Source organism: Melanotaenia boesemani, chromosome 8, assembly GCF_017639745.1.
Source record: "Melanotaenia boesemani isolate fMelBoe1 chromosome 8, fMelBoe1.pri, whole genome shotgun sequence".
In the NCBI taxonomy this organism is placed as follows: Eukaryota; Metazoa; Chordata; class Actinopteri; order Atheriniformes; family Melanotaeniidae; genus Melanotaenia; species Melanotaenia boesemani.
Window position 1 is genome coordinate 38,133,025 of NC_055689.1, and position 24,009 is coordinate 38,157,033.

The 24,009-nt window shown below is 45.7% G+C and overlaps 1 protein-coding gene across 3 annotated transcripts in view; it reads left to right on the forward strand.

The window, feature by feature from the left end:
* LOC121644220 (E3 ubiquitin-protein ligase RNF31-like) overlaps positions 1-24,009 on the forward strand; it is a 57,411-nt gene that overhangs the window by 31,694 nt on the left and 1,708 nt on the right. For all 3 annotated transcript variants that reach the window (XM_041992029.1, XM_041992026.1, XM_041992028.1), the window contains exons 9-18: positions 4,656-4,838; positions 5,068-5,250; positions 5,331-5,429; positions 6,807-6,896; positions 6,983-7,076; positions 7,344-7,462; positions 8,206-8,319; positions 8,392-8,458; positions 8,525-8,618; positions 8,739-8,907. In XM_041992029.1, the coding sequence (XP_041847963.1) occupies positions 4,656-4,838; positions 5,068-5,250; positions 5,331-5,429; positions 6,807-6,896; positions 6,983-7,076; positions 7,344-7,462; positions 8,206-8,319; positions 8,392-8,458; positions 8,525-8,618; positions 8,739-8,907 (1,212 nt within the window). The remainder of the gene's footprint in view (positions 1-4,655; positions 4,839-5,067; positions 5,251-5,330; positions 5,430-6,806; positions 6,897-6,982; positions 7,077-7,343; positions 7,463-8,205; positions 8,320-8,391; positions 8,459-8,524; positions 8,619-8,738; positions 8,908-24,009) is intronic.

The window sequence follows — 24,009 nt, forward strand, 5'->3', positions numbered from 1 at the left end:
TCCTATTAGTGGTGTTTGCATGGATGCTAGGTAACGTTATTCTATCAGTGGCGTTTACATTTTTACATGGATGCTAGATAACGTTATGCTATTAGTTGTGTTTGCATGGATGCTAGGTAACGTTATCCTATCAGTGGTGTTTACATGGATGCTAGATAACCCCATCCTATTAGTGGTGTTTCCATGGATGCTAGGTAACGTTATCCTATCAGTGGTGTTTACATGGATGCTAGGTAACGTTATCCTATTAGTGGTGTTTGTATGGATGCTAGATAACGTTATCCTATCAGTGGCGTTTACATTTTTACATGGATGCTAGATAACGTTATCCTATCAGTGGCTTTCACATTTTTACATGGATGCTAGATAACGCTATCTTATTAGTTGTGTTTGCATGGATGCTAGGTAACGTTATCCTATCAGTGGTGTTTACATGGATGCTAGATAACGTTATCCTATCCGTGGCGTTGACATTTTTACATGGATGCTAGGTAAAGTTGTCCTATCAGTGGTGTTTACATGGATGCTAGATAACGTTGTCCTATCAGTTGTGTTTGCATGGATGCTACCTAACGTTATCCTATTAGTGGTGTTTGCATGGATGCTACCTAACGTTATCCTATTAGTGGTGTTTGCATGGATGCTACGTAACGTTATCCTATTAGTGGTGTTTACATGGATGCTACGGAACGTTATCCTGTTAGTGGTGTTTACATGGATGCTAGGTAACATTATCCTATCAGTGGTGTTTGCATGGTTGCTAGGTAAAGTTATCCTATCAGTGGTGTTTACATGGATGCTAGGTAACGTTATCCTATTACTGGTGTTTGCATGGTTGCTAGGTAACGTTATCCTATCAGTGGTGTTTACATGGATACTACGTAACGTTATCCTATTAGTGGTGTTTGCATGGTTGCTAGGTAAAGTTATCCTATCAGTGGTGTTTACGTGGATGCTAGGTAAAGTTATCCTATCAGTGGCGTTTACATTTTTACATGGATGCTAGATAATGTTATCCTACCAGTGGCGTTTACATTTTTACATGGATGCTAGATAACGTTATCCTATCAGTGGCGTTTACATTTTTACATGGATGCTAGATAACGCCATCCTATTAGTTGTGTTTGCATGGAGGCTAGGTAACGTTATCCTATCAGTGGTGTTTACATGGATGCTAGATAACGTTATCCTATCAGTGGCATTTACATTTTTACATGGATGCTAGATAACGCCATCCTATTAGTGGTGTTTGCATGGATGCTAGGTAACGTTATCCTATCAGTGGTGTTTACATGGATGCTAGGTAACGTTATCCTATTAGTGGTGTTTGCATGGATGCTAGGTAACGTTATCCTATCAGTGGCGTTTACATTTTTACATGGATGCTAGATAACGCTATCCTATTAGTTGTGTTTGCATGGATGCTAGGTAACGTTATCGTATCAGTGGTGTTTACATGGATGCTAGGTAAAGTTATCCTATCAGTGGCGTTTACATTTTTACATGGATGCTAGATAATGTTATCCTACCAGTGGCGTTTACATTTTTACATGGATGCTAGATAATGTTATCCTGCCAGTGGCGTTTACATTTTTACATGGATGCTAGATAACGTTATCCTATCAGTGGCGTTTACATTTTTACATGGATGCTAGATAACGCTATCCTATTAGTGGTGTTTGCATGGATGCTACGTAACGTTATCCTATCAGTTGTGTTTACATGGATGCTAGATAACGTTATCCTATCAGTGGCGTTTACATTTTTACATGGATGCTAGATAACGTTATCCTATCAGTGGCGTTCACATTTTTACATGGATGCTAGATAACGTTATCCTATTAGTGGTGTTTGCATGGATGCTAGGTAACGTTATCCTATTAGTGGTGTTTGCATGGATGCTAGATAACGTTATCCTATCAGTGGCGTTCACATTTTTACATGGATGCTAGGTAACGTTATCCTATCAGTGGTGTTTACATGGATGCTAGGTAACGTTATCCTATTAGTGGTGTTTGCATGGATGCTAGGTAACGTTATCCTATCAGTGGTGTTTGTATGGATGCTAGATAACGTTATCCTATCAGTGGCGTTTACATTTTTACATGGATGCTAGGTAACGTTATCCTATCAGTGGTGTTTACATGGATGCTAGATAACCCCATCCTATTAGTGGTGTTTCCATGGATGCTAGGTAACGTTATCCTATCAGTGGTGTTTACATGGATGCTAGGTAACGTTATCCTATTAGTGGTGTTTGTATGGATGCTAGATAACGTTATCCTATCAGTGGCGTTTACATTTTTACATGGATGCTAGATAACGTTATCCTATCAGTGGCTTTCACATTTTTACATGGATGCTAGATAACGCTATCTTATTAGTTGTGTTTGCATGGATGCTAGGTAACGTTATCCTATCAGTGGTGTTTATATGGATGCTAGATAACGTTATCCTATCAGTGGCGTTTACATTTTTACATGGATGCTAGATAACGCTATCCTCTTAGTTGTGTTTGCATGGATGCTAGGTAACGTTATCCTATCAGTGGTGTTTGCATGGATGCTAGGTAACGTTGTCCTATCAGTTGTGTTTGCATGGATGCTACCTAACGTTATCCTATTAGTGGTGTTTGCATGGATGCTACGTAACGTTATCCTATTAGTGGTGTTTACATGGATGCTACGGAACGTTATCCTGTTAGTGGTGTTTGCATGGATGCTAGGTAAAGTTATCCTATCAGTGGTGTTTACATGGATGCTAGGTAAAGTTATCCTATCAGTGGTGTTTACATGGATGCTACGTACCGTTATCTTATCAGTGGTGCTAACATGGATGCTAGGTAACGTTATCCTATCAGAAGTTTTTACATGGATACTAAGTAACGTTATCCTATTAGTGGTGTTTGCGTGGATGCTAGGTAAAGTTGTCCTATCAGTGGTGTTTACATGGATGCTAGGTAACGTTATCCTATCAGTGGTGTTTACATGGATGCTACGTACCGTTATCTTATCAGTGGTGCTAACATGGATGCTAGGTAAAGTTGTCCTATCTAGTGGTGTTTACATGGATGCTACGTAACGTTATCCTATCAGTGGTGTTTACATGGATGCTACGTAACGTTATCCTATCAGTGGTGTTTACATGGATGGTTAAGTAACGTTATCCTATTAGTGGTGTTTGCGTAGATGCTAGGTAACGTTATCCTATCAGTTGTGTTTACATTGATGCTAAGTAAAGTTATCCTATCAGTGGTGTTTACATGGATGCTAGGTAAAGTTGTCCTTTCAGTGGTGTTTACATGGATGCTAGGTAACGTTATCCTATCAGTGGTGTTTACATGGATGCTACGTAACGTTATCCTGTCAGTGGTGTTTACATGGATGCTACGTAACGTTATCCTGGCAGTGGTGTTTACATGGATGCTACGTAACGTTATCCTGTCAGTGGTGTTTACATGGATGCTAGGTAACGTTATCCTATCAGTGGTGTTTACATGGATGCTAGGTAAAGTTATCCTATTGGTGTTTACATGGATGCTAGGTAACGTTATCCTATTAGTGTTTGCATGGATGCCTTTGCGCATTAGACACTCTACAATTCAAGCTCATCTTAAAAGCATTTCATTCTTTGGCTTTCAACCTCAGTGAGACTTAGTTTTTTTAACTTTGATTGTATTTGTTGTGATTGGTTGTAGTCTTGGTTTTTTTTAGCTGTTCTTGTGTCTGTTTTTATTTGTTTTCATTTTATATTTCATTTTATTTATTTCATGATTTTACACGTGTGCAGCATTTTGTTCAGCTGTGGTTGTTTGAAAGTGCTTTATAAAGTTGGTATGGTAAGTGGAATAGAATGGATGGATGAATTTACTGGACAATAAAACTAACCATATGTAGAATAAATGAAAAAATAAACACCTAACCTACAGCCAACCCAGACAGTCAGACTGGGGAAAGAAAGAAATATACCTTAAGTTTAATGTCTTAAACATAGATGTGGAGGAGCAACGGTGACAGAAGGTTGAAACTGTTATAGAAGAATTACCAAGAGTCTGGAATGAGTAAAAGTACAACATTTATTAAAGGGAAAATAACACAGACAAATTACTTGCGAGTAATGAGAGTGGTCGTTCCGAATCGCGTGAAGTCAGAAGAGACTCTGGGAGGAAAGAGGAAAAACAATAGTTGTACATTTCTGTAGAAAGAATCGTCCTTCCTGAAGACGTTGGGTGGACACACAACTCCAAGTGCTGGCATCAAAACAACCTCACATAGTTGTGTCTCCACCAGAACCGGTCTGAGGGTCTGAGGAAGGACCAGATGAAGGTCATCTTACCCTCGTAGTGAACTTTTAACAGAGCATGTATATGAAGAGAAGAAACCTTAAACATCATTTAAAGCATGATGAGTAAAAATGTACAATGTAAAAAATGTAATATAGTAACAATCAGTGAATAAATGAATGAATATATAATGAAAGGAATAATGAGATAAATGAACCCTTAATGAAGTGAATATATGAATTAATGAGTTAAATGTCTTTCACAAAACAAAACAATGATGATAGTAATCAGTTAACACCAACCTGAACATTTAAAAAATAGAAAAACTATGGCTGACCCCATGGCAGTGTAACTCCTCATGTCCATCCATCAGATAGCAGCCCGGCTTCCCAGAGACCAGGCGGCGGTCTTCTTGGCTCTGATGACGATGGAGGGGCGGAGCTTCAACACTACTGATGTCATAGAGGCGGTCCAGCTCAACAGAGATTTAAAATCTGCTCTCAGGTTCCTGACTCACACCTGCCCCATCTGTCACGACCAGGTGTCCTTCAGTAAGGTGATGTGGATCACTGAAGTCAGCAAATCAGAGCATGCAGAGCTGATTGCTTGGCTGTACTTCCTGTCTAGTGAACGTCTCGTCCTGTACTTCCTGTTTGTTCACCGTGTCTTCCTGTGTGTTTACCATCTTGTCCTTGTCTTTCTTTTTCTTTACACTTCCTTTTTCTTTACACACTTTTTCTTTCTGTACTCCCTGTCTTTTTACTGTCCTCTCTGTTTTATCACAGATCATCACAATGACCCACTGCTCCTGCTTCCTGTGTCAAACGTGTTTCACTGGGTTTTTCTCCGTCGCTATCAGAGAGCGAAGCATTGATCAGCTGGTCTGTCCTCAGTGTGGTCAACCGGAGGTCAGAGGTCAGGAGGGTCTGGAGCAGTCTATGGACTACTTCAGCCTGCTGGATACACAGGTGATGTACCATCCAGGTGTGAAACACTCTGCTTGCCATGAGGTCCAGGTCTCATTGCGTTTTTTGTTTGTTTCTTTCAGATCCGTCACTTCCTGCCTGCTCAGATCCACGAGCTCTTCCAGAGGAAACTCAGAGATCAAGCCCTGCGGGGCATGCCCAACTTCTGCTGGTGTGCTCACGTAAGACTATATGAGACCAGGACCCAGACCTGAACTGTGATGTCTCAGATTCAGACTAGGACCCAGACCTGAACTGTGATGTCTCAGATTCAGACCAGGACCCAGACCTGAACTGTGATGTCTCAGATTCAGACCAGGACCCAGACCTGAACTGTGATGTCTCAGATTCAGACCAGGACCTCATTTATCAAACTGAGTAGCAAAGCAGACTACAGACGGCAGCTGCGGCGCAAACAGGAAATGTTGCTCTTCTACTTCCAGATTTATCAAAGCGTGCGCACACACATCCTCCACCTGTTTCCGTTTATAAACCAGAATCAACTCTAAAGCGGCGCAGGTGAGGGACGCCTTTCCCCGCCCACACGGTGGCTATAAATGGTCAGGTGGACGCCTGTAATACATATTCATCACATCATTTCCATGATGGCTCGGGAGGGAAAAAGAAGGAATAAGTGGAATTTTTTGGGGTGTGAGATAGAGGTCCTGATGGACCACGTTGGAAAAGGTAAAAATGTGTAACTGGTGGACACGGTGTGGACGTTACTGGTGTCAGAAAGACAGAATAGTAGCAGCAGGTGGAGACGCTGTCATCACAGGGAAGAAACGCCAGAGGCATCGTAACGTACAGATGGATATCTCAGTCGGTAGAACATCCGTCTGCATGCAGAAGACCGAAGTTCGATTCCCAGAGCGGGATCTGCTAAATGACAGCAATGAATGCTGTAATTTAGTAATTTGTTTTCATTTATAAAATGAACATGTACAGATACATCCAAGGCTTGTAGCAGTTCATTTAGTGTTAAATAATATTTCTTTCTAGTTCCTGGGTGTTCCAGCTGGGTGGGCGGGGCTGCAGCTGTGGGTGGAGAGGGTGAAGCCAGAGACTTCAGAGAGGGAACCATCACTGCTATTAACCAGGTGGACAAGGAGCTGCAGGAGATAAAGACCTGGAGGGAAACTGGGACACCACTTACAAAAGGATTGTGTAAGAATGAATAAAGGAAAGCTGTTTCATGAGCGTTGCATCACTTATAGACCTCCAGTCTGTCCCACTCTGCTGGATCTCAGAATAAATGACCAAAGCTTCTTTTCCACATCATCTTTTACTGACTGGTAAACGTTGGCAGCAGACTCTCTAAACATGAAATCTTGGACCCAGACCAAGACATCTCGGACCCTGACGAGGAGACCTCAAATACAGAACACGGGACATGCTGGACCCAGACTGGGACACCATGGACATGGACCAGGACATCTCGGACTGAAACTGGTGCATCTCGGACCCACACATAAAAACCTTGACACATGGACAGGGTGGGGGACTGACTTCAGGTTCAGGTCCCTGCCAGGACTTTGACGGGATGTTGTGTGTTCCAGTGTTCGTTTGGGATGCTCCACGAGGTTGACCGGTTGAGGATGGACTGTCCCAGCTGTAAGAAGAGCACCTGCTCTCAGTGCAGATCACCTGTAAGACGCCTCCACCCCCACCACACACACACAGACCCTGATCTGACCTGAGACTAGAACCTGACCTCGGTCTATGTCCTCTGCAGTGGGTCCCTCAGCATCAGGGACTCTCCTGTGAGCAGTTCAGAGTCTGGCAGCAGCAGAACCAGCCCAGCTCCCCCCTGCTGAACAACAGCATCGGTACTGACACACCTCCAGTGTCTGAACCGGGTCCTGGAGAGTTCTCCGAGACCTCTGTCACCCATGGCCAACTTTCCACTGCAGGATCTGAGCTAAACCCTCTCCTTGTACAAGTCTGGACTTTGGCTCAAACTGGGTTGTAATTCTGACGTGGGTTCTGGTGCTTGTCTTGACTGACAGCTGATATGTGGAGAACCAGGTTCCTGCAGTGGAAAGTAGCTGTCCTGTCCTAGACTGTCTCTAATGTGGTCTACCTCTGGTCCTCAGCGTGTCCACAGTGCCAGTGTGTCTTCGGTGTGTCCAAAGGAGGCTGTCTTCACTTCACCTGCAGCCAGTGTGGACATCAGTTCTGTGGCGGCTGTAGTCGGCACTTCGCTCTGGGATCTGTGAGTTTCTCTCTTAAATCTAAACACAGTCCAGGTAAAACTGGTCCACATGTCTTCATAAAACCACACCAGAAGTCTGGATAAAAGAGGTTCAGAAGTCTAGATGCAACTGGCCAAGAAGTCGAGTTAAAGCTGAACCTGAAGTCCAGTGAAAACCCGGTTCAGAAGTCCAGTAGCGGTCCAGTTTCTACGATGCATCGTGATGCAGAGGTGTACGATTCTGCATGGATGCAGCCGCAGAACCTCATCAGTTATAATGATGCAGATATCCTGCTTGTGTGTGAGGCGTGATCTCGCTGCTTCAACAGCTCAAATTCCAGGCTGAATTCATTTTGAAATCTTCACTTAGGAAAACTGTAAAACTAAGCAAACATACAGAAATACGTCAGTATCTCAATGGAAATACATACACTGTCTCGGGGAAAAAAACTGAAGACTACAGATGAAAAAAACACATATGTGGGTTTATACATGTGTGTATATAGTTGTAATACATATATTGGGGATGGTGTTGTTATGTAATCAGGGTGGGCAGGGTCCAGCTTCATGCCAACCACCGAACCGACCTGCCTGATCAGCTCTTCCAAACTTATTCATTAACGCATCGCCGCAACACATAGTACACATAGGTCCGGGCAAAACTAGTCCAGGACCCAGAATTCAATATGACTCAGGACCAGAACCCTGTCTGACCCATCTGGTTTAGCCTCTTTAACTGGCTTCTTTCATTCTGATGTTGAAAGGCCTGCAACTTCTCTGCTGAGTGTGGAACCAAAGGACTTCATGCCCACCACCCCAGAGACTGCCTGTACCACTTGAGAGACTGGACTGTGACCCGTCTGCACCTGCTGCTCCAGGTGAGAAACACCTGCTGCTCCAGGTGAAAAACACCCGATAGGTGCTGAGTGCTGAACTGTTCCGTCTCTCAGCATTACAGAGTGTCGCCCTCCTGGATGGAACCAGCCAATGGCAGCTCAGCTGACACCAGTCAGACAGGTGAGTTCTCTCTGCAGGTGGAACCACCTCCTCCTGGTTAGATTGACAGCTGTGTCCATGTTCCAGCAGCGTGTCCTGTGTTGGAGCTCAGAGATGGCAGCAGTGGGGAGGAGGAGCCATGTGGACGACCTGTGCTACCTGAGTATAGAGGATACTGCCAGTAAGGCCAATACTCCCAATTCAGTCCCAGTCCAGTTCCTGCTAGGTCTCAGTTTGGTTGCAGTCTGGCTTCAGTTTGATCCAGAATCCCGGTCTCGTGTGTGTCCACCTGTCCCTTCAGACTACACTACAAGGAGTGTTTGGTGGAGCTGATCAACCGTTGCCGTGCCGACCCAGTGGTCCTCTTCAGTCCAGCAGAGATGGAGGCGGAGCTGCAGCGCTGGCACATTACCGTGCCAAACAGGAAACCTGATGAACCAGAGCCTCTGTACGCACACCGCCTACGCCTGGTGGGTGATATCATCCTGATCACTGTCCAATCACAAACCAGAGTAATGATCACGACTGTTCAGGACTTTCTGTGTTTCAGAAAGTGAATGTGACCTGAAGGGTTAGGAGGGGTGTTCTGGAAAGCTGATCATGATGAAACTTATTATGTTAACCCTAAGTCACCATGGTAACAGAGTCCAGGAACTACCTCTCTCCTCCAACCGTTTATATTTCATAAATGAAGAGAAACATGAGGTCAGCATGTGTCAGGACCACTTTGGTTTAAGAAACAGACAACTCCATTTTCTGTAGTTCCAAAGTATTTATATTGTCTGGCAACCTGTCGTACTTTATTACCTGAAAAGAGAAACACTTGGTTAAACAAAGTCACCACTCCCTAACATGCTGTTCCATGTCTCCATGGATTTCTACTTTTACGTTAAGTTTTCCGTTTCCAGCTCCGCCATTGTGATTTGGTGCTGTAGGTGGACTTAACAGATTTTCTTTGCAGTCATCTGGGCCGGTTGTGATGATGTAATCCCCGGGATGCCCTTCATCATCAAGTGGTCCCAGTTGATGCTCACTGCAAGCTCCTCCATAGGGGTGAGGGGTTGTTACAGTCGCCCCAAACCTGTCTCCCATCCCTCCCTGTCTTCTTATTAGCTGTGAAACAGGTAAACCCCTTACAAGGAGAAAAATGTTTTTATGGTTTATTTTCACTTGGACCTGCTTGGGTTACATCTGATCATAATATATCATTTTCGGCAGGCCGATGTTTTGCAGATTATTCACTGATTTAGTCTTACTTTCTCATAAAACAGTAAATGCTTCAGAATGATGTCCTTGCGGTGTTTGTCCACTAGATGGAGCTCTGATTCCATTCAATCCTACAGCCGCTCCCTTGTCTTTCAGCAGGGGTAGCTAGTAGCTGCAGCCAGGTTACATTATAGCAGTGGGCTGAGTGGAGCTTCCCGACACGTAAGTTTATAATAAACGTGTAAAATTAACGACTCAGCATGTCTCCAGTTTCAGTTTAACTCTGTTTGCTGTGTGTAATGACGAGTTACGCATGCTTCGTTGTGTGTGTGTTAGCAATAGCATTAGCTAAATAGCCAGTAACTGTAGAAATAACGTAAGTGTATAAAATATCTGAGCGTCCAGAACGAGCGTCCATCACTCCGTCAGCTGCAGGTTGAGGCGTATTTTAGGAAGAGAGATGAGGATGCAGAGGGGAGGAGCTTTATTCACTGCAGCACCGAAACTTTATTAATTTTACAGTCCGTCTTCACCACCGTCATGATGTCATGTCTTAGTTTTACTTTGTCAGAAAATACTAACGTGAGTGGCTGTAACAGCGACTCTGTGTTACAGTTAGTGCCAGAACATGGTGACCATCATATATAAAACACAACTCTATCAAAGATGACGTCTTTCTGACATTTGAGAAAAGCACATCTGGTTTTTATTTTGGTTCATATATAATATTTGCCATGATTTATTTCATGGCAAAGAAAATGTTGGAGTAAAGAAAATGTAATTTAACAGTGATGGGCATAAGAAGGCTGCATGAATAAAGTTTAGCTAACTTCACTAACTGTTGGTTATATAAGGCAAACACCTTATATATATTTTTCTACCTGTACTTTAACCTACTTCTAATTTGCATCAACAAGAAGTACAAAACAAGATATATTTAATTAATTCATCATTCATTTATAGATGGGCTTTTTTCAGGTTATATAATTTCCAGTTATTCAAAGCTTTGTTTCATGTTGGAGATTCATCTGTTGGAAAGTTAAACGTACTAAAGGACAAAATGTTGAGAAACAGTAAAATGTTCTGCCTGTAATTCAGATTTTGTTGGCGTTAAGGAACCAAAAATGTAGTTTATTCATTATATTTTTTTAAAATCGTCAGATTGATCGTAATCGGAATTTTTTTCTGCCAAATATTGGAATCGGTCTCAAAAAATCGGTATGGCCCTATATATTCTGTTCTATTCTATTCTATTCTACAGTCATTTAGCAGACACTTTTATCCAAAGCGGCTAACATTTGAGAGTAAGATCAACAATCCTGATTGAAATCAGTGCTTGTTTAGTGGTATATAATATCATTTAATATAATTTGGTCTGTCAAATAACTAAAAATTTAAATCAGATTAATCACATATAAATCTGCCCGTTTTTACTGCCTCATATCACCAGAGCGAGTCGATGCTACAAATATTTCCTGTTAACTGAGCTTCTCTTGGGTAAACGTCAGATGTCCAAGGGTCAGTAAACGCAGCATGTAGTGTACTTCTATATGTTGTTCTAGACCATATCTACCATGTTCTAGATCATCATCCAGCATCATCTCACCAACCGTTTCCATGGTGATAATTTCTGTGCTAGAAGCAGCAGATGTGACGACTGAAGTTAAACAGCCGACGTTGATGAAAAAACTCAGATAAAACTGATGATCTGGATAAAAACAGCTTTTTCAACTTAACAACTGTTGATAAATTATATTGTTGGCAAGTTTTTAACTTATTTACCTCAGATGATCACTTTAGCTGTAAGTTCAATATTTCATAAAATCTTGACCTATAAAAGATCTCATCTGTGGCCCCTTTTCCTGCTGCCTGGCCCCCCATCAGAACTTTTCTAGACCCGCCCCTGCATAGCTGAAGTATAAACCCTGTCTACCACCAGCAGCTACTGTGTTAGAGAAGGTCCTGCCAACAACAAGACTTTGGGGTAAATATGTGACGGTGTGAACATGACCTGCTAGTTTCCTTCTTCTCAGCTGATTCATAAACACACGCAGCAAGAGAGAAAAAACCTCATCACAAATAATAAAAACACCCCAAAATTCCTTTTTACAACAACAGAAACACAGATTTGAACAAGTCCTCCAGGCCTGCATCTGACGCTGCATGGAGGACTTTGCAGACCACTTCAGAAGTAAGACCAATGCTATCAGATCCACGCTTTTGTCTTAACATGTTGATTTTAACAGACCTGAAGCTCCGCTTTTACCCCAGGAAACACTGGAGAGTTGCTGGTCCAGTTTTCTCCCAACTAAACCCACAACCCCCCTTTTAGACCCTGTTCCCACTTTTAAACATTTCATGGTTTCTCTGAGCGTGAGCTTTTAGACGTGCTGAACTGCTCCCTTCAGACGGGCATCTTCCCATCTGCCTGTAAAACGGCGGTGGTGAGGCCCCTTCTGAAGAGGAGTCATTTAGATCCAGACATTCCAGATAACTACCGACCTGGATCCACCTCACTGTTTGAAGTAAAATGACAGAAAAACTGAGTTTTTGCATAAACACAAGATTTTAAAAACATATCAGTCTGGTTTTAGGACAAACCCCAGTACCAAGACAGAGCTTTAAAGATGGTTAATGACCTTAGATTTAACTTAGACTTACAGAAACTTTCTGTCCTGGTTCTACTGGATCTTAGTGCTGCCTTTGATGCAGCAGATCACCAGGTTTTATTAGACTCAGAAGTCTGGTGGGTCTCTCAGGAACTGTTCTTAAATGTTTGTACTCTTATCTCAGATTCATTTTTTGTAAATATGGATACCTGCTCCTCAGAAATCCATAAAGTCAAGTGTGGGGTTCCCCAAGGACCAGTTCTAGGCCCACTTCTTTTTAATCTTTCCATGTTGCCTCTTGGGGATGTCATCATGAGACACGCCATTGATTCCACAGCTATGCTGATGATACGCAGCTTTACATCGCTGCATCTCCTGATGACCTGGAGCCAGTTAACATCCTTTTAAACTGGATTTTACATATAAAGTCATGGATGGCAGAGAACTTCTTACAGCTTAACTAGGACAAATCTCAACTTTTAATTATCGATCCTGAAGACAAGAGAGAGATCATTTTACCAGAATTACAACATTTTAATCCTTGCCAGTGTGGGAGAAATCTGGGTGTCTTTTTGACTCTGAGCTGGATTTTATTCCACACATCAGAAACATAACAAAAACGGGATTTTATCATCTTAAAAACATCACCAGAGCCACCCTTTTCTCTCTCTGCCAGCAGCGAGGTGCTGCTGCTTTTATTTCTAGTAGAATAGATTACTGTACGCCTTACTCTCTGGTCTATCACTAACCTGCAGCTACTCCAGAACTCAGCAGGAGAGTCCTGATGAGAACCAGAGGGAACACATCACACCAGGTCTAAAATCGCTGCATAGGCTCTCCTGCTTCTTTTACTGGTATATAAATGTCTTCAAGGTCTTTGACCTTCTTATTTATCTGACCTTCTTTTAAATTATGAGCCCTCATGGACCCTAAGGTCCTCTGGTACTGGCCTTTTAGTTGTTCTAAGAGTGAGGACCAAGACATACGGCAAGATCTCGTTCCACTAATATGGTCTTCATCTGTGGACCAGCCTGCCATAGAACCTCAGGGCTGCAGAGACTGTTCATGTTTTTAAAACAAGGCTAAAGACCTTATGCCGGTCTGCCCTGAGCGGGGTGGTTGCTGTGGTGATGGGCTCTGTGGACATGGGTGAACTGGCTTCTGGTGTGGACGGATCCCCATGATATTGTTTCATCACAGCAGCATCAGGTCAGATGTTTATTACTTTTAGTGTTTATACCTACATTCAGTTTAGAGTCAAAAAGTAGGAAGTGGTTGTACAGAAGGGGGGGTGGGGGGGCTTTTTGTGTGCATACATGTGTATTGAGTGTTTTTATTAATTATGTAATCTATTTTGATGTGTGTAAAGGCTTACACACATCAAGGCTTACACCCTTCTGTACAAAAAGAACCGACCCACATTCGAGGCCACATTCTGGACCTGGTTATTTCAGGGTGTTGATATTTCTTCTGTTGTGGTCGCTGACTCGGCCTTGTCTGTCATTTTTGTATTTTGTTTGATTTACTGATCACTCAGAATGTCCAACCAACCTGCTCCTCGGTTAGGAAGAGGTACATTAATGAAAGAACAAGTGCTAAGTTTGTGGAGGCCATAGCTATGTTACCAACAACCAGAGCAGAATCAGCTGATGGACTCCTGGATCATTTCAATCTGAAAGTCTTGAATGTAATGGATGCTGTTGCACCGATAAGAATCAAGAGCACTTTGATCAAACAGAAAACACCATGGAGAAACACCACTGTGGTTACCAGCCTAAAAAGAGAATGCAGAAAAACTGAGCGGAAATGGCGGAAAAATAAACTTCAAATTCACTATGAGCTGTAGAAACAAAGCCTGCGTAACTATAACAATGAGCTGTGAAGGCCAGAGAGCTGCATTTATCTGGAATGATTAACAGGAACGTCAACAATTCTCTCTGTTTGCTATGATTGAAAAACTTACTAACCCTCCTATACAGATAAGCCCAGAGCTCCTTTCCACTGAGAAATAAAACCAATTTGCAAACTTTTTTAGCCAAAAAATTAAAACAATTAGGCAAAATATTAATTCCACACAGTCACACAAGAAAACTAGTCTGTGTCTAAACCCGAAAATAATTCTGATGTTATGTCGCAATTCAAAATGGTTGATTTAAAAATCCTACAAGAAACAGTTTGGCATTTGAAATCAACAACATGCACTCTGGACATGATCCCATCCGACTTTTTAAAACCAGTTTTTACCTCAGTAGAAAGTGGTCTCCTACTGATAGTTAACAGCTCACTGGCATCAGGCATTTTTCTCAAGTCACTAAAGATAGCTGCTATTAAGCCTCCTAAAGAAAAGGACTCTAGACGCCTCTATAATGAACAACTATAGACCGTCTCTAACCTCTTTTATTTCCAAGATTACTGAGAAAGTTGTATTTCACCAGCTTCATGACTTTTTAACTTTTTTTTTGGAAATCTGGATAAATTTCAGTCCGGCTTCCGACCTCATCACAGCCCTGAACCAGCTCTGGTCACAGTGTTAAATGACATTAGGTTGAATACTGATTCTGGTCAAGTATCAGTCCTGGTTCTGTTGGATCTCAGTGCTGCGTTTGATACTGCAGATCACAAAATCCTGTTTTCAGGCTGGAAAACTGGGTTGGACTTTCTGGAGCGGTTCTTAACTGGTTCAGGTCCTATTTAGAAGGCCGGAGTTATTTTGTTACGATCGGCAGCTATGAATCTGAGCGAGTGGCCATGACTTCAAGGATTCAAGGATTCAAGGAACTTTATTGTCATACCAGCTCACATTTACATGTTTATGGTACGAAATTAGAACTGAGGTCCCGGTTTGAGCCATAAGAAGGAGGGCAATAAGTGAAATAAAATAAGACATGGAAAAAAAAAATAGAAATATAGGCTAAATATAAATAGAATATAAGCTAAATACAATAGAATATAAACAGCAAAATTTTAAATAAAAATAACAGTAAACACTAAAGAGCCCAGTTTGCATGTGCAGCATAGATAAATATGTGCAAGTATGTATGTGCATGAGGTAGTGATAGTCCAAAGTATAACATTTCTGATATTAATATTAATGATATTGCACTTATATGGACAGCAGGTAAACATGTAAACATGTGGACAGGAACTCCCCTGGGGGGGGTAAAGTGTTTGCAGTGCAGGTCTGTTTGTCGGAGTGGGGGGGTGGATTCAGTTGGGGTGGGGATGGGGGGGTGGGGGCAGGGCAGCAGGGTTTGGGCTGGTGTTCAGAGGTGGGGAAGTAGGGTGGGGAAGGGTGGGGTAGGGTCGGGAGGAGTCTACAAGGCATGGCAAGAGTTCAGCAGTCTGACAGCTTCAGGGAAGAAGCTGTTCCTGAACCTGGTGGTCTTGCTCCTTATGCATCTCAGCCGCCTGCCTGAGGGGAGGGGTTGGAAAAGTCCATGTGCTGGATGGGTGTAGTCCTTCATGATGCGGAGGGCCCTCCCCCTGCATCGTGCTGTGTAGAGGTCTAAGGTGGTGGGAAGGCTGCTCCCCATAGTCCTCTGTGCAGCCTTTACCACCCTCTGCAGAGCCCTCCTCTCAGCGGCGGTGCAGTTGCCGTGCCACACGGTGATGCAGGTGCAGAGGACGCTCTCCACCGCGCAGCGGTAGAAGCTCCTCAGGACAGCGCTCCCTAGTCCGGCTCGCCGCAGCTTCCTAAGGAAGTAGAGGCGCTGGTGTGCTTTCCTGACCAGCTGGGAAGTGTTGGTGTTCCAGGTGAGGTCCTCGGTTATGTGCACACCCAGGTACCTGTAGCTGGAGACCACCTCCACAGCTACTCCTCCGATGTGCAGGGGAGGAGTAGGGCGCTTATCCTTCCTGAAGTCCACCACCATCTCCTTGGTCTTCTTCACATTGATGCAGAGGTTGTTTTCTCTGCACCACTGCACCAGGTGTTCCACCTCCTCTCTGTATTTCGACTCATCGTTGTTATTGATGCGTCCCACAACCGCTGTATCATCTGCAAACTTCGCTATATGACAGCTGGGATGTCTCGCCGAGCAGTCATATGTCAGCAGAGTGAACAGGAGGGGGCTCAGCACACAGCCCTGAGGAGAGCCGGTGCTGAGGGTGATGGAGGAGGAGGTGGAGTTATGGATCCTGACAGTCTGAGGTCTGTTGGTCAGAAAGTCCAGGACCCAGTTCCCCAGTGTGTTACTCAGACCAAGGGTGGAGAGCTTCTGGACCAGTGTCTGTGGGATGATGGTGTTGAAGGCAGAGGAGAAGTCCAGGAAGAGCAGGCGGGCGTATGAGTTTCTGCTCTCCAGGTGGGTGAGGGTTGTGTGGACCACTGATGAGATGGCGTCATCAGTGGAGCGGTTCTTTCTGTATGCATACTGATGTGGGTCCACGGTGACGTTGATGGAGTCTTTGATGTGGGCCATAACCAGCCTCTCGAAGCACTTCATGACTACCGGGGTCAGGGCTATGGGTCGGTAGTCATTCAGGCCTGTCACTGTGGGACACTTTGGGACGGGGACAATGGTTGCAGTCTTTAGACAGGTGGGAACGGATGCCAGCGACAGTGAGGTGTTGAAGATGTCTGTCAGCACCTCAGCCAGGGTGTGTGCAGTCTTTCAGTACACGCCCTGGGATGTTGTCTGGGCCAGCAGCTTTGCGGGGGTTAATTCCTTTAAGGGTCTTCCTCACATCAGCAGTGGACACACAGAGGGGCGTGTCACCAGGTGGTGGTGTTAGTCTATTGCAGGGAGGGGGGGAGTCAGGGTCCTCAAAGCGAGAGTAAAACCTGTTTAGTTCGTCTGGCAGGGAGGGGTCCTTTGGACATTGTGCATCCTTGGTGTTGTAGTCTGTGATGCACTTTATGCCCATCCACATGCTCCGGGGGTCGTTGGAGGTGAGGTGACCCTGAATCTTCTGAGCATATGCGGCTTTGGCCCTCTTGACGCCCACCATCAGATCTTTTCTCGCCGTTCTCAGTGCTGATGCCTCACCTGCCCTGAACGCAGCATCCCTGGTTTTCAGCAGAGCTCTCACCTCAGCATTCAACCAGGGTTTCTGGTTTGGATAGCAGGTAACTGTCCTGGTGGTGGTGACATCATCAGTACACTTGGAGATGAAGCCGAGGACGGAGGAGGTGTAGTCCTCCAGGTCCACCTCTCCCTCACACATAGCTGCCTCTCTGAAGACCTGCCAGTCTGTCCACTGGAAGCAGTCCTGGAGCACAGAGGCTGCATCACTGGGCCACACAGTGACAGTCTTCTTTGTTGGCCTGATCCGTCTCAGCAGGGGGCGGTAAGCTGGCGCCAGCAGGATGGAGATGTGGTCAGAGAGGCCAAGATGGGGGCGAGGAAGAGCTCTGTATGCACCACGTATGTTTGTGTACACACAGTCCAGAGTGTTGTCCCCTCTTGTGGGAATGGTGACGTGCTGGTAAAACCTGGGCAGAGTGTCCATCAGTTTCACGTGGTTAAAGTCTCCCGCAACCACGTAAAGTGCCTCCGGGTGCGCAGTCTGCAGCGAGCTGATGGTGTCATGTAGCTCCTGTAGCGCTTCGTTAGCATTAGCACCCGGTGAGATGTAAACAATGGTGACGAACACCGCGGTGAACTCTCGAGGCAGATAGTGCGGCCGACATTTCACCGTCATAAGTTCTATCGCCTCAGAGCAGTGGCTTTTTACCAGTCCACAGTTTGTACACCAACCTTCGTTTATGTACACACATAGTCCTCCTCCTCTCGACTTCCCCGACCGGTGGTCGCGGTCCGCACGGAATAGCTGCAGGCCGTCGATCTGGAAGGCTGAGTCCGGCATGTTGTGGTTCAGCCAAGTTTCCCTGAGACAGAAAACAGCACAATTCCTCATCTCTGTGTAAACACTCAGCCTCAGACGCAACAGGTCCACTTTGTTGTCCAGGGAGCGGACGTTGGCCAGGAAGAGAGTTGGAATTGGAGGCCTCCTCGCCTTCAGCTGGGCAAGCACACCCGCCCGCGTTCCTCTCTTTTGTCTCCGGGCACAACACTTCCTTTTGCCCGCAGCGCCCCGTACTCTGCTGCGCCACTTTGTTGTCCTCAGGAGCCCCTGTCTCCCAAGTGCGGATTTCAGCCCTGGGGTTATGGTCGTGGTAACCAAACTATCTCTGATGAGTGCGAGTTCGGTTGTGCTGTACTTCACACGCAGATTTTGCACAGAAGTAGTGCTAAAAGTGGTCTCTAAGTTGTGAAAAACAGCCTTAGTCCCGGGAGCTCGAGAAGCCGCTGCTCTACTGTGCGCCGCCATTTTGCATTTCTTGTGGAGTCCCCCAGGGGTCAGTCCTTGGACCTCTTCTGTTCAACTTGTATCTGCTCCCTCTGGATCAAATATTACAGAACTATAGCATTAATTATCAAAGTTATGCAGATGATACACAACTTTATGTGTCTCTGTCACCAGATGACTGCAGCCCAATAGACTTATTGTGTCAGTGTCTGCTGGAGCAAATAAACACCTGGATGAGGGAGAATTTCCTACAATTAAATGAAGACAAAACTGAGATTATTCTGTTTGGTAGAAAGAGAAGAGGGTCAGCATTGGCAAACACCTGGAGACTCGGGCTCTTAAAACCACCGACCAAGCTGGTAACCTGGGAGTGTTGATAGACTCAGACCTGACTTTCAGCAGCCACATCAAAGCTTCACTAAGAAGCTTTTTATCAGCTCAGAAACATCAACAGAATTAAAAGTCTAGTCTCCCAGAAAGACCAAGAGAAACTCCTCTATGCATTCATCTCCAGTAGACTGGATTACTGTACTGGTCTTTAACAGGACTCCCCAGTAAGACCAGTAAACATCTGCAGCTCATCCAGAACGCTGCTGCTAGAGTTTTATGAGTTATGCTGTGAACAAGTGGAACAAACTGCCAGTGGAGATTAAACTTCCCCCACATGTAGACATTTTTAAATCCAGGTTAACCTAGATTTCTTTTCTCATGCGCCTATGCATGAAATCTACATGGTTACTTTTTTAACTTATCTTGCTTTTAATCATTTTAATGTAATTTATTATTTTATTGTGATTATGTGTTGATGCCTTTTACTATTTCTAAATATCTGTAATGTCTTTGTTTTATGTAAAGCACTTTGAATTGTCCAGTACATGAAATGTGCTATACAAATAAACTGCCTTGCCTTGCCTTGCCTTACAGTAGGGCAAAACAGTAATTATTCAGCCACCAACTGTGCAAGTTCTCCCACTCCCACCCAAAGATGAGCGAGGCTTGTAATTTTCATCATAGGTATACCTGAACTATGAGAGACAAAATGAGAAAGAAATCCAGAAAATCTCATTGTCTGACTTTTAATTAATTAATTGGTAAATTCCTTGGTAAAATAAGTATTTGCTCACCTACAAGCAAGCCAGATTTCTGGCTCTCACAGACCTGTAACTTCTTTAAGAGGCTCCTCTGTCCTCCACTCGTTACCTGTATTAATGGCACCTGTTTGAAATCTTTATCAGTATAAAAGACACCTGTCAACAACCTCAAACAGTCAGACTCCAAACTCCACTATAGCTAAGACCAAAGAGCTGTCAAAGGACACCAGAAACAAAATGGTAGACCTGCACCAGGCTGGGAAGACTGAATCTGCAGTAGGTAAGCAGCTTGGTGTGAAGAAATCAACTGTGGGAGTAATTATTAGAAACTGGAAGACATACAAGACCACTGATAATCTCCCTCCATCTGGGGCTCCATGCAAGATCTCACCCCGTGGGGTCAAAATGATCACGAGAACTGTGAGCAAGAATCCCACAACCACACGGGGGGGGGACCTCGTGAATGACATGCAGAGAGCTGGGACCAAAGTAACAAAGGCTACCATCAGTAACATACTACGCCGCCAGGGACTCAAATCCTGCAGGGCCAGACGTGTCCCCCTGCTTCAGCCAGTACATGTCCAGGCCCGTCTGAAGTTTACTAGATAGCATCTGGATGATCCAGAAGAGGATTGGGAGAATGTCACATGGTCAGATGAAACCAAAATAGAAGTTTTCAGTAAAAACTCAGCCTGTTGTGTTTGGAGGAGAAAGAATGCTGAATTGCATCCAAAGAACAGCATACTTACTGTGAAGCATGGGGGTGGAAACATCATGGTTTGGGGCTGTTCTTCTGCAAAGGGACTAGGACGACTGATCCATATAAAGGAAAGAAAAAATGGGGTCATGTATCGTGGGATTTTGAGTGAAAACCTTCCATCAGCAAGGGCGTTGAAAATTAAACGTGGCTGGGTCTTTCAGCATGACAATCCTGTCACACTGCCCGAGCAACGAAGGAGTGGCTTCGTAAGAAGCTTTTCAAGGTCCTGGAGTGGAAGTCTGTGTTGCCCAGTGACAGCCCCAAACATCACTGCTCTAGAGGAGATCTGCATGGAGGAACGGGCCAAAATACCAGCAACAGTGTATGAAAACCTGGTCAAGAACTACGTGTCTGACCTCTGTCATTGCTAACCAAGGGTATTAGATTAGATTAGATTAGATTAAACTTTATTGATCCCACGGACGGGGAAATTCACTTATTACAGCAGCAAAGCAGAGAAAGTGAAAAAAGAAAGAATAAATAGATGAACTTAAATTAAAACTTAAATATAACACAATAAACATAAAAACAATAACAGTATAAGGTGACGGTATAAATGACTGTGTAAACAGTGTAAACAGACTACAACATGACAGCTTGATTCAGGTGTTAAAGATTGTTGTAGAGTCTGACAGCAGTTGGGATGAAGGACCTGCGGAGCCTCTCTTTCTTACACCGTGGGTGTAGCAGTCTGCTGCTGAAGGAGCTGCTCAGGGACCCCACAGTGTAATGTAAGGGGTGAGAGGTGTTGTATATAAGAAAGTATTGAGATAAACTTTTGTTATTGAGCAAATACTTATTTTCCACCAGAATTTGCAAATCCATCCATCCATTTTCTTCCGCTTATCCAGAGTCGGGTCGCTGGGGCAGCTGCCTGAGCAGGGAAACCCAGACTTCCCTCTCCCCGGCCATATTCACCAGCTCATCCGGAGGGATCCCGAGGCGTTCCCAGGCCAGCCAAGAGATTTAGTCCGTCCAGCGTGTCCTGGGTCTTCTCCGGGGCCTCTTTCCAGTGGGACGTGCCCAGAACACCTCACAATGAAGGCGTCCAGGAGGCATCCTGACCAGATGCCCGAGCCACCTCATCTGGCTCCTCTTGATGTGGAGGAGCAGCGGCTCTACTCTGAGCCCGTCCCGGATCACCAAGCTTCTCACCTTATCTCTAAGGGAGAGCCCGGCCACCCTGCGGAGAAAACTAATTCCGGCCGCTTATATTCGCAATCTTGTTCTTTCGGTCACTACCCACAGCTCGTGGCCATAGGTGAGGGTAGGAATGTAGATCAACCGGTAAATCGAGAGTTTGTCGATTGGCTCAGCTCCTTCTTCACCACGACAGACCGATGCAGAGTCCGCATCACTGTAGACGCCGCACCGATCCACCTGTCCATCTCCCGCTCCATCCTTCCCTCACTTGTGAACAAGACCCCGAAATACGTGAACTCCTCCACTTGGAGCAGGACCCTATTCCAGACCCGGAGAGAGCACTCCACCCTTTTCCAGCTGAGGACCATGGTCTCGGACGGAGGTGCTGATTCCCATCCCAGCCATTTAACACTCAGCTGCGAATCGCTCCAGTGAGAGCTGAAGGTCACGGCCCAATGAAGCCAACAGAACCACGTCATCCGCAAAGAGCAGAGACCCAATCCTGAGGCCACCAAACCGGATCCCCTCGACACCTCAGCTCCGCCTAGAAATTCTGTCCATAAAGTTATGAACAGAATCATGACAAAGGGCAGCCTTGGCGGAGTCCAACCTGCACTGGAAACGATTCTGATTTACTGCCGGCAGTGTGGACCAAGCTCTGACACCGGTCGTACAGGGACCGGACAGCTCTTACAAGCGAGTCCGGCACTTCATACTCCCAGAGTACCCCTCACAGGAGTCCCCGGGGGACACGGTCAAATGCCTTCTCCATGTCCACAAAGCACATGTAAATTGGTTGGGCAAACTCCCATGCCCCTTCAAAGACCCTAAAGAGGGTGTAGAGCTGGTCCACTGTTCCACCACTACGACGACAACCACACTGCTCCTCCTCAATCCGAGGTTCGACTATCCGACAGACCCTCCTCTCAAGAACCCCTGAATAGACCTTACCGGGGAGGCTGAGGAGTGTGATCCCCCTGTAGTTGGAGCACACCCTCCGGTCCCCCTTTTTGAAGAGGGGGACCACCACCCCAGTCTGCCAGTCCAGGGGAACTGTCCCCAATGTCCACGCGATGCTGCAGAGGTGTGTCAGCCAAGACAGTCCTACAGCATCCAGAGCCTTAAGGAACTCTGGGCAGACCTCATCCACCCCCGGGGCCTTGCAACCGAGGAGCTTTTTAACCACCTCAGCGACCTCAGCCTCAGAGATAGGAGAGCCAGCACCAGCTACCCCAGACTCTGCTTTTCTCATCGGAAGACATGTTGGTGGGATGGAGAAGGTCATCGAAGTATTCCCTCCACTGCCTCACAACGACCCGAGTCAAGTCAGCAGCCCACTGTACACAATGTTGACGGAGCACTGCTTTTCCCTCCTGAGCCGCCGGATGGTGGACCAGAATCTCCTCGAAGCCGCCCGGAAGTCATTCTCAAAGGTCTCTCCAAACTCCTCCCATGTCCGAGTTTTTGCCTTAGCGACCACCGAAGCTGCGCTCTGTTTAGCCTGCCGATACCCATCAGCTGCCTCTGGAGTCGTACAGGCCAAAAAGGCCCAATAGGACCCCTTCTTCAGCTTGACGGGATCCCTCACTGCCGGTGTCCACCAACAAGTTCAGGGGTTACCACCACGACAGGCATAACAACCTTAGGGCCACAGCTTTGGCTAGCCACCTCAACAATAGAGGCACGGATCACAGCCCACTCGGACTCAATGTCCCCTGCCTCGCCCGGGACATGATTGAAGCTCTGCAGGAGATGGGAGTTGAAACTCTTTCTCACAGGGGGCTCCACCAGACGTTCCCAGCAGACCCTCACAACACGCTTGGGTCTGCCAGGCCTGACCGACATCCTCCCCCACCATCTGAGCCAACTCACCACCAGGTGATGATCAGTTGACAGCTCCGCCCCTCTCTTCACCCGAGTGTCCTGAACATGCGGCCGCAAGTCCGACGACATGACTACAAAGTCGATCATCGAACTGCGGCCTAGAGTGTCCTGGTGCCAAGTGCACATGTGGGTACTCTTATGTCTGAACAAGGTATTTGTTATGGACTGTCCATGACGAGCACAGAAGTCCAACAACAAAGCACCACTCGGATTTAGATTAGGAGGCCGCCTTGAGCCACCACCTTATCGTGGTGGAGGAGTTTGTGCGTCCTGACAATCCTAGAAGCTATGTTGTCAGGGGCTCATGCCCCCGGTAGGGTCACCCATGGCAAACAGTGTAGGGGAGCGACCAGACGAGGTGCAGCTCAAATCACCCCTATGATGAGGAGAAAACAAGGACCAAGGTTTCCCTTGCACGGACGTGGGTTGCCGGGGATCGCATTTGAAGCCAGGCCTGGAGGTGGGGCATGAAGGCGAGCGCGTGGTGGCCGGGCCTTTGCCCATGGGGCCTGGTCAGGCTCAGCCCAAAAGGGTGTCATGGGCCTCACCTCCTGTGGGCTCACCACCTGCAGGAGGGGCCATAGGGGTCGGGTGCAGTGAGAGCTGGGTGGCTGCCTCTGGCAGGGA